Source organism: Mesitornis unicolor, unplaced genomic scaffold (assembly GCF_000695765.1).
Source record: "Mesitornis unicolor isolate BGI_N332 unplaced genomic scaffold, ASM69576v1 scaffold5815, whole genome shotgun sequence".
Taxonomy (NCBI): domain Eukaryota; kingdom Metazoa; phylum Chordata; class Aves; order Mesitornithiformes; family Mesitornithidae; genus Mesitornis; species Mesitornis unicolor.
The window spans coordinates 1-10,904 of record NW_010183339.1 but is presented as its reverse complement, the minus strand read 5'-3'; the positions used below and the strand labels follow the sequence as shown (position 1 = coordinate 10,904).

General features: G+C 52.2%; 1 protein-coding gene across 2 annotated transcripts; it reads right to left on the bottom strand.

The window, feature by feature from the left end:
• Window positions 1-1,454: 1,454 nt before the first annotated feature.
• On the bottom strand, window positions 1,455-9,778 carry ZNF76 (zinc finger protein 76). 2 transcript variants are annotated; one of them, XM_010184088.1, is made up of 13 exons: window positions 9,706-9,778; window positions 8,345-8,425; window positions 7,414-7,491; window positions 7,079-7,281; window positions 5,734-5,850; window positions 5,457-5,532; window positions 4,999-5,124; window positions 4,474-4,653; window positions 3,551-3,784; window positions 3,014-3,153; window positions 2,111-2,263; window positions 1,888-2,001; window positions 1,455-1,559 (listed from the first exon to the last, which is right to left on the bottom strand). In XM_010184088.1, exons 1-13 carry the CDS (start codon window positions 9,776-9,778, stop codon window positions 1,455-1,457), a joined length of 1,680 nt encoding a protein of 559 aa, XP_010182390.1. The 2 variants fall into 2 exon arrangements, with proteins under 2 accessions (XP_010182390.1, XP_010182391.1); XM_010184089.1 differs by lacking the exon at window positions 2,111-2,263.
• Between the last annotated feature and the right edge of the window lie 1,126 nt (window positions 9,779-10,904).

The window sequence follows — 10,904 nt, the reverse complement described above, 5'->3', positions numbered from 1 at the left end:
AAGGCTCCAGCCCTGCTTAGTTTTGGGATCGGGAGCAGCAAGGAAGGGGAGCAGAGACCCCGCAGCCCTCCCGGGTTGTCTCTTCCTCTGCAAACTCCTCGGGTATACAACCAAAATAATAAACTCCTGCTGGCTGGGAGCATGGGGTTCGGTTTGTGGTTGGACCTGATCATCTTTGCCATCCTGTAGTGCTCCCTGCCCTGGCTTTGCCCACAAACTGCCCGGAGCCGAGGTACGCAGCAGAGGGGCTGAGGTTGAAGCCGGTCCAGGTCTCTCTCCCCAGCTCAGAGGGGTGTGGGATGCATTCACTGATATTTTTTGGTATTAATCCAGGCTTGCAGGAGCCCTTGGAAGAGCGAAGGCAGGAGACAGCTCCCAGCCCCTCCAAAACTCACATTGAGAGCTCAGAAGCTACCACTGGTCTTGCTCACACCCTCCCTCAGCGCCGTTTTTGGAGAATTGCTGCTTTGGGAGGACGCTTTCAGTCAATTCAGCAAATCTCCTCAACTTCCTTAATCCTTGCATCTGCAAACCAGTAACGTCCATCCCACCCGAACATCTGCAAACCAGTAACGTCCACCCCAGCCTCTGCCAGCCACTGGCCCCAGGGACTGAAGGAGAAATGCGCTTACTTTTTTCTTAAAAAAAGAACATTTTAGATTTGTTTTTATTTCAGCTCAGTATTTACATCCAAGTAGAGCTCAGCCCTCGACAGATGCTTCAGGGGAGGGAGCGCGTTGCTCTGCTTCGCAGTGCTGAGGGTAAAGAAGTTTGCTTGACCGCAGAGTGTGGTAGGAGATGGGGGAATCACTGTCGGACCCAGCCTGGGCACTCGATCCAGCATCAGGAACCGCTCCAGACACCGAGCCCAGGACAACCCGGGCTTGGCTTTGATGGGGCTTTATTGCTTCTGTGCATACGCTGCCCACTTGCCCCTTACCTGCAGGAAACTGGAGCTCTTAGGCCATTCCTAGAGCGAGAGGGGCAAGAAACACCTCTCCAAAAAAGAGTTTGCACTCCCAGAGACTGCCAAAATCTCTGTGGCTCCACCTCTACTGCAAAAGACTGGCGGGTATGGGAAATCTTAGCCGTGGAGAAATAAATACTCGAAGACACAACCTGCCATCTCCTCCAGACAGAGGGGATCAATGCCTGAGGGAAGGAGCAGGGAAAGTTGCTGCTCAGAGCCCAGGAAAACAGCAGAGCCTCCAGGAGAAGGCAGCGGCCAGGTGTCTTCAACGTCCCTCTGTGGGGAGGACCCTGTGAGCAGGGTCACTCTGGCCACCCAGCGCTGCCGGTGTCAGCTCTCACCGCCTGCGTGGTGCTCACACTGGATGCTGATCTCAGACATCTGCCCTTGCTCGGGTACCGCACCTCTCCTGCCGCTCCCGATGTCCCCATGGAGGACACACAGGGGGTGCCCGTGCTCCCTGCCCCGGAGGCTCTGCAGGGGCTCAGCACCCGTTCTCGGACACGGCTGCGTCAAGCGTTATGGGTTCGTGCTGGATCGCTGCTGCGGCCATGCTGATGGCTTCCTCCAGGCTCTGCTGCTCTTCTAACTACGGGAGGAAAGACAGAAACAACACTGTCCTCCCAAAAGGTGGGCTCCGAGGTGTGGGCTCACTCAGGGCAGCCCCCAGCATGACAGGGCATTGGCACTGGGTGACAGCAGCAGGGCAGAGCAGAGAGACACAGCGAGGATGGGGAAAGGCTGTTTACAACGCAGCATTCTGCAGTCCAAGGAGCACATCCTGGCTCTGCTCTCTACACAAGGCAGCTGGGAATTAAGGATGGCCAAGAGCAGATGCAGCGAAGCAAGAGGGTGAGCGCTGAAGGCAGTGGGAGGGTGGAGGAAGGCAGGGGGATGTGGCAGGAGCTGCGTGGTACCTGCACCGCGATGTGGGTGCCGTTGGCGGTGGCCAGCAATGCCACCTGCTGATGGCAGAGGGATGTGATGGCTGATTCTTCAGACAGGACTGCTCCAGAAGTGACTATGGTAACCTGGGAGAAGTCAAATTAAAACACAGTCATGTTTTAAAAGGAAATACAATACCCTTCCAGCGGGCTGTTTCTCTGCAGGGCAAAGGGAAAGGCCCAGTTTTGGCTGTACCGGCTGCGTCTCGGTGCCGTCGGCGTTGGCCACGGTCACAGTGTGTGTGTCACCACCCACCGGCTCCTCCTCGGGCACGGCGAGGGCACCGCTCTGCGTCACCACGCTGAGGGTGCTGCCCAGGGCCTGCAGGTCTTCCTGGGACAAACTGACCTGGGCGGGATAAAAGCAGATGCTGTCAGCCAGGACGGCTTCTCAGGAAGCCTTACGCAACTCCCGAGTTTAGCAACACAAAGGTCTCAGTAGGGATGAAATCTTCTCTCCTCCTCTGCAGGCAAGACCTAGGGCACAGAGCACTTCAAGGACTTTGCTCAGGGTCACAGACAGCATCAATGGAGAACTCGCAGACTTCAAATTCTCCAGCTCTACCCCTTCCACCTCACCTCCCTTTCCCATTTAGCATCTCCTCTCCAGGCACTGCTGCAGCAGGGAGCATCTCAGACTAAGAGGAAACAGGCGTCACTCGTGGCAGCCGTTTCCTTTGGCCCATGCCACAGAAGGGACCTTTTCCCAGTCAGCACAGAGGCAGCTGCTGGAGGGAAGTGCAAAAAAAGCACTGCCATATACAGATGATGAAAACCAATCTCCCAACCCAGCCTGTGTCAGCAGAGATTGGGAGCTGCCTCTCCACAGCTGGACAGGAGGTAAGGGTGCCAAGTGCTGCATGCAAGCCTGGGCAAACATCTGCAAGAGCCCATCCAGCAAGGAGGGGACCAGAGGCCCATTCTTTATCCTCCACACCAAGACTGCAGCAGCGGGGTAAGGAGGGAGCCCTCATGACAGAGCCCATGAAGCCCCAGGGTGTGTTTTATGCTGAAAAAAGCCTTTAAGAGAACACCAGGGCTGGGAGGAGTCAGAATTGACTGCTGTTCCCCACACGCTGGAGGCTGTCAGTGTCCATACCTGCTCTGTCCCATCCTGAGCGATAAGCGAGACCTGTGGAGGCAGACCATCATCTTCCTCTTCATTTTCATCTTCCTCCATCTCCGACAGGAAAGCAATATGCTGGCTCTTCAGGAGGGAGCTTCTGTCAGCAGCAGCAGCTGAGTCAGGGCAGGGGAAGAGCAAAAGGGGTGAGAGAAAGGCTGATGGGAGTGGGAAAGCACACGCCTGACCCCAGGACCTGCCTGTTGCCTGAAGGGCCAGCAGAGAGAAGTGCAAGATCATGATGACAACAGCCCAGTGTTGGCCTGGGAAGAAGGGCCTTTACCTCTCCCTGTACTGCAAAAGGGGCAGGAATCCATTCCCAACCCGTGACATAAAGCAAAGACCATGGGGAACCCATTACTCTCATTTGGGCCACAGATTTGACGGGGGAGGCAGGAAGCTCCAGCACAGACTTGGGGCTGAGAGAGCAGCTGCAGGCTCCTGCTGTCCTCTCTCTCTCCCCTTTGCTGCACAGCCTGACCCAAGCCCACCGCAGGCGATGGCAAAGCTCACCCTCCAGCTGCTGCTGCTCGTAGAGGGCCTGCTCGCTCTCCTCCGTGGCCTCCAGCTCGCCGTGGCTGCTGCGCTTGTGCGTGGCCAGCGTGGAGATCTGGCGGTAGGTCTTCCCACAGCTACTGCAGGTGTAGGGCTTGCAGTGCGTGTGGACCACGTGGTGTTTGTAGAGGCTGGAGTACTCCGTGAAGCGCTTCCCGCAGCCCGGCACGGTGCACATGTACGGCTTCTCTCCTAGGGTGGAGGCCACAGAGCAGAGCTTAACCAAGTCCCCCTCCTCATGCTCTGGGAAGGGATTTTTCCATCAAGAGGGAATAGCTGGAGACAAACCTCCCTTATGCGGAAAGGCTGAGGGAGCTGGGGCTCTTTAGTTTGCAGAAGAGGAGACTGAGGGGAGACCTCATTCATGTTTAGAAATATTTCAAGGGTGAGTGTCACGAGGATGGAGCCAGGCTCTTCTCGGTGACAAACAATGATAGGACAAGGGGTAACAGACACAAACTGGCACACAGGAGGTTCCACTTCAATTGGAGAAGAAACTTCTTCTCAGTGAGGGTGACAGAGCCCTGGCCCAGGCTGCCCAGAGAGGTTGTGGAGTCTCCTTCTCTGCAGACATTCAAAACCCGCCTGGACGCCTTCCTGTGTAACCTCATCTGGGTGTTCCTGCTCCGGCAGGGGGATTGGACTGGATGAGCTTTGGAGGTCCCTTCCAATCCCTAACGGTCTGGGATTCTGTGAAACCACTGGGACAACTGGAATAATCAGCTTAGTAAAGCAATTCCTATTCCCTTCAGCTTGCTGGCTACTCCCAGATCTACACCTGCAATGCCAGGCCTGGAAATGATTGCTTCAGTCCCCCAGATTTCCCTGCTGTCACACGCAGCCAACTGAGCTGAATGCATTTCACCCTCTCCTCCTCTTACCTGTGTGGATTCTCATGTGGTTCTTGTAATTGGTGGCACTGGTGAAGCCCCTCCCGCAGCTGGGCTCCGGGCACATGTACGGCCGCTCGCCTGTGTGCGTTCGGATGTGGACCTTGAGGATGTTGGACGTGGTAAAAGAGCGGCCACAGCCCACAAAGAGGCACTTGAAGGGACGCTCGCCTGCATCGACAGAGTAACATGGATGAGAATCCTGCTACAGCGCAGCTACCTGGGATGTCTCGGGCACCCAAATCCCTTCCCTCCTCCGCAGTATTTACACCTATGAGACCTCAGATCAGACCCAACTGCTGGCACATTTCCCCTGACAACACCGGCATCCCTTTTGCTCTGCTGTTCGTAACAAATCCCTAGTACTACTCATCTGCTGCTGTCTGAAGACAACCTCAGTTTTGCCTTGCTTCACCCAAGGTACCAAAAGGCACGTCCTGGACAAAGGCTGAAGCAGCAGCTTTATCTCTGAGACCCTTTTGATGGGGAGCTCAGTTCTCCTCCTGTACTGCTCACCTGTGTGGGTCCGGATGTGTTTCTGTAGGTCCCCAGAAGTTTTGAAGGCTTTGCTACACGTGTCTTCTGGACACTTGTATGGTTTCTCACCCGTATGTGTTCTCACGTGGCTCTTCAGCCCATAACCTGTGCAGGAAAGAAACTACAATTAAATCTTACAACGAGAAGGAAATAATACAGAAAGCTGTGTACCACCAAGTTTTGAATGTCTGTCCTGTGTCTGCAAAACCGAAGGGGAATAAGTTTCCAAATAGCTTCACAACTCAGCTTCCTCCATAACTCCTTTAATCTGTCCATGATCAATCAAGTCCCTGGCAGTCTCCTGTGCTGCAATTCCTTCTCAGGTGGCTTTAAAAACTATGCCCATTGTGCTCTGCTGGAAAAAAAGCCAGGGCTGATACTCAAGAGTGGTTTGGAGTGGAGAGAAAACAGAATTTGCTCAAAGGAGAAGTTGTTACCTGTAGCAAATGCTTTCCCACAGCTTGGGAAGTCACACGTATATGGCCGGTCACCTGTGTGAGCACGTTCATGTACCTGGAAAGGAAAGAACAGGTCCTTCAAATGAGGTGCAAGGCAAGGAGGAAGGAAAATTGCAGAGAATTGTAGCTGGTGGATTAACACTCTTGGGGTACAAAGTCCACAGTTCAGCCTTTGCTATAGCAGCGCTCTGATCTGGCACTGTAACACGGGGATGTGTCTGGTCTGCACTCTGCAACTGCACGTCACCTGCTTTACCTTGAGATGGTGGGCGGTGGTATAGAGGCGGCCACAGCCTTTGTACCCACAACGGAAAGCTCTGCTGCCGACCTGCTGCCCCTTCTCACTGCTGTGCACCTCCTCCTCCTGCAAATCCTGCCCAGAGACGGATGGAAATTAATTCAGCGAGCCACTACAGCAGGCTTCGCAAAGCCCCCACAAATCATTTCACGCACATGCGCTCTGATCCTCACAAAAACATGTTCCTACAAACACAGCTTGTGCACATATGGTAAACCCCAGGTGACAGGGCAGGGGTCTAGGAACCAGGATTTCCCAGCTCCCTGGGTGTTCTCAGACACAGAACTCGCCTCTCTGTGCTTCACTGAGCTCATGTGTAAAACTTGCAGCTCATGGATTTGCTAACCTTGCAGAGAAGCCTCAAAGCTGTTTTAATTACTAGCTGGCAAAGCGCTCTGCATCAAGAGGAGCTCTGCCTAGTTTCAGAAATGCACCACTGGAAAATTCAGACCTGAGGAGGGATGTTGCTGGAATCCTCACTCTTCGTGTGGCAGTTGTCTGTCACTCCCTCCTCTTCCTTGTCAGACACCTACAAGCAAAGAGGCAGGGGTGCTGGTCATACCTCCCTGTACAGCGTGGAGCAGGTGAGCATCCCAAGTGGAAAGGCATTCACAGCAGCAACGCCACCCCACTCTTCTCCAGAGAGCTGGGGGGGGGCAGAAAGGTCTCCATCAACAAATCTCACTGTATCAGCACGCTCCTGGTAGCCCCTTCTCACACAACACCATGAAGATGGAAGCAAATGTCAGCGCTCAAGACATTCAGGTGGAGCACTGCAGTGACAACATGCTAGGATCTGAGGCTGTTTTGGTTTTCGAGGCCATAATTTAGCCACTCCTGACATGTAAAAGGTTATTCTTGGATAAGCCTGAAGCATCATGGAAGAGAATCTCATATCCAGGTGGCAGTGTGAGAAACCAAGGAAACGGAAAGAAAACACCTTGAAGGAGGGACATACAAAGCAAGAAAAAAATCCAAGCTGTATCACTGCAGCTTTCTGCTCTTCCCAAATCTGTGCCTGCAGCAGGTTAAGGGTAAAAGGCCAGCACTCTGTAGGAAGTAGCTAAAGGGTACAGCAGGAAACCTCCTCGTTCTAGGTCCTTATCAGCCACCCTCAGTGGAGACACTCTCACAGGAGCCCTGTTCAGTTTGTCTTCTCATAGCTGGCACTGCTGAAAAAAAACCACCCAAATACATAGAAGTACTAACAAAGGGAGGACACTTAAACCCCAGGCCAAATGTGGAACTACTACAGCAGCCCCTGTGCTGCTGGCAGACCATGGAAGAAGCGTTGCATCCTCACCTTACTGGCGTACTGCTTCAGTGCATTAATGGTCTCAACATCAAAGGCATCATCTTCCTCCTCTCCAGCCAACTCCTCCAGCCCAGTTTCTGCCTGCACTTCCAGGATGGTGCTGCCAGGTGGCACGATGACAGGACGATGTATGTAGGCAGTGGAGCCGTCCTCCAGCTGGACGGCCTCGAAGGTGCTGGGGTCATAGCTTTCTGCACAGGGAAACCAATCAGATCAAATGTAAAAGAGCTGCTGAGCGTGAGGCACTCCTCATCTCCCTGGGCTACCTACAGCCTTCGAAATCTGCTTCTGCTCCAGCTGCCAAAACTGGGAACACGCTTTACCTTTGGCTGTGTTGTGTATGTAGGCCATGCTGCCATCTTCCAACAGTACTGGCTGACCGTCTTCAAAAGCCACAGACTCTAAAAGAAAAGAAAAAAATATCCCCACACTTTATTGGAAGGCTCAGTGGGTTTCAAGCAACCTTTGAAGAACAGAAACGGGAGGTGGCACCTGGGAGGGCAAAGGGAGGACTGCCCAGTGCAAGAGAATCATTTCTACCTGCCCTGTTACAGCTTATTGTGGACGTAGGATTCCTCTGTGCCACTGTGATTGCTGCTACACGAAGTGAATTCCCATTAACTCTCAGATTCATTAACATCACCTCATTTCAGAGGTGACATTGGGCCAACAACAGAACATTTCCTCCAACAATGCCCTCCCCTCCTCCTCCAAACACCTATTCCAGAAGTAATATATCATTCACCTCATTTCAGAGGTGACATTGGGCCAACAACAGAACATTTCCTCCAACAATGCCCTCCCCTCCTCCAAACACCTATTCCAGAAGTGATATATCATAGTTCAGAGGAAATTCCTGCCCCACTGCTCCCACACGAAACAAACTTTGTTTTTTGGGCTCTGTGGTTGGCACAAACACAGCACACAGCTTACTGGCCTGGCTTGCAGGCTTGTGATCTGTCAGGCTGACAACTGTGAGAGAGCCCACAGGTGAAATAACACTTCAACATTTGCTTAAGCCACCCACAAATTTGCCTTCTTGTCGGATTGCCAGAAACTCTGCAGGAAATCACCTGCTCTATGCCCTTGCTCATTCAGCCTCGAAACCATGGGCAAGAAAACAAAAACCCCTACACAAACATGGACTTCTTAAAGCTCAAGCTAATAGAGGAGCCCAACTGTTGGAACACAGACAATTGCAGTTACATCTACAACGTCCTTCGAAAAAGAAAGAGGTGAATGTATGGCCCTCACCTTTCTGAACAGTCACCTGATGGATATAAGCTGCGGTCCCATCTTCAAGTTCAATGACTTGCCCTTCAATCAGCTTCTCACCTGAAACAGTGAGAAAAACATCATCAGCACTGCCTGCAGAGTCCAGCCTTTCTGGTCCCATGAGCTGTCCCCTTTGCTGTATCTCCTCATGGAAACCAGTCCCACAGAAGACAGCAAAACTGTTGCTTATACGCTGTTATTTATCAGGCTTTTCCCTGAATAGCCACAGAGGCACTCAACTTCCCAGAAATGCTGGAGCCTCCCTTTCCTAGACAGGAGGATACAAGACAAAGAACCTCAGTCATCGCTTGTTTACCAGCTGCCCTGCACAGCTCTGTAAGCCAAGAAGCAGAAAGAATGATGTGTGCTAAGTGTTTTGGATCTGGAGTAGAAAGCAATTACAGTTGTGCTGGTGGGGGGGGGAATCAACTGGGAGCTTTAAACAGCAGCAGCAAGGGCCTGAATATTTATTTCTTTCTGCTTTAGTACAGGATCAACTCTTGGAAAAAAATTACAGGACCTAAAGTGTTGCCACCCTTGATGGGTTGTGAAGATTGGACTCTTTAAATAACATAACTCCGAGTAACACTGTGGTAATGTTTTAGTTACCATATTATTTTGATGCAGAGAAGATAATGCTCTATCCCACCTGAACATGAGGAACCCAGGTTGCTTTCACCTGGTGCACAATGTTTGGGACCCAAACCCAGTGGTTTTTAAGACAGTCCAACTCCACACATGTTAAACTTGCAGTGAGCTTGCACAGAAAAGCAAGAAAGAGAGAAAATCCCAGGACATGAAGCCTTTGCAACTCAACCGTCCTGTTCCGCAGGCTGGGAAACGTGTTCCTCTTCTGAGGAAGTGCGGGTGGTGAAAGCAGCAGCACCTCACAAACACCAGAACAAGGGCAGGTGTTGAATTTGGCACTGAGATCGCTGCAGTTCACCAAGAGCTCAGCACCCCTTTGAGGGAGAAAAGCACTACTGTGAACCAAAGTCTGTGCATCTCATGGAAGTCAAACATCGGGGGAAGCTGTGGTTGAAGAGAGCCCTGCAGCCATAGCATGAACTCCATTTCCCCAAGAGATAACGGGGCTCACTTTACTCTGAACAGAACCTTTCTTTACTACAGCAACAGCTCTCCCACCTCCAAAGCTTTATTTCCAAACCAGAGGCGTGCTTTATCTCTGCTGCATCGCTCTGGTGTGCAAACCCAACAGATATAACTGCTGGCTTCCTGTACAAAGCAACCGTAAAAGATGCACTTTTGATAAGCCTGACCTTCATTTCACAGAATCAATCCAGAGGCTTTTAGACTTTGCAGCCCAAAGGCACCGTTACCTTTGACAGCCTGCTGAATATAGGCTGTCGTCCCGTCACTAAGGATCACTGCTTGCAAGCCCAAGCTCTCCATCCTGCCCCGATGACCGGTCCTCAGACATGAATTTCACTTTATTCAGCGTGCTCGCAGAGAGCACCGGGACCCAGAGCAAGCAGCCTGTGGAACAGCGAGTCGTCTTCTTCGTTACAAGCCTTAAATTAAAAGAACAATTCAAATGTTATTTTCTCCCAAAATGAGCACGCTCACTTTTGTATGTTAAGGCCTGGATGAACTATTTTGGAGACTATAAAGGATTAAACCAAACAAAAAGTGCCCCCGTTCCCACCCCAATGGCAGGGCTAACAAACTATTCCACAAATACAAGACCAACCTGTGAACTGACTGATTCTTTTTAGACATAAATGCCACGTTCAAGCCCTTCCCATCCCCCAAATGATCTTCAGGAAAGGTTTCCCAGTACTTTTAATGTCTGAACCTAGAGGCTGAGGGTGTCCTGTGCTGCAAGAGACAGAGGCAGGACGATGAGCTTTGTCCCTGGAAGCATCCTCATTCTCACCTCCCTTTCCTGTCTAATTCCTGGCCTTGTAAAGGGCAGAATTTCAAGCTATAAGCAGATGATGTTCAAATATCCACGCAGCCCCCAAGGACATCCTGCTACAGATGCACTCTGCTGATAGGTTATCTTGAAAAGCAGCTGCAACAGATTCCTCATGAATAATCTCCGAGACTGCCTAATATATGATCATTTTTATTTCCAGGAACAAGTCTGACCGCTCTGTTTGTCACTGCAGCACCCAGGAGTGCAGCCAGGCTTTGTGCCACGCTTGGTGCCCTCTACCCCAAGTGCTCCCTACACCCGACAGCCAGCTCCTCTGCCACCGCAGCAGGTTCTGCCTGCTTTTAGGGCTGACAGCTCCTGAGAGGCATTGCAGCAGGGTCGCTGGGGCATCACTGCAGACTCAAGGCCCTCATAGCTGCCATGCAAACCACTGTCAGTGCTGCTGCGGGTGGCGGGACCCCCTGCAAGGGATGGGGCAGGCGCTGTGTGAGGAAAACCAGGTGCAGCCTGCGGTGCAAAGCCACCCACAGGGGGTGACAGGGGCCGTGCCTCCCGTGTCAGGGTGAGCTGGGGACAGGACAGGGCCTGGTACCGTGGCGAGCCCTAAGGGGAGCGGCAGGGGAGGCCCAGATACTCTGG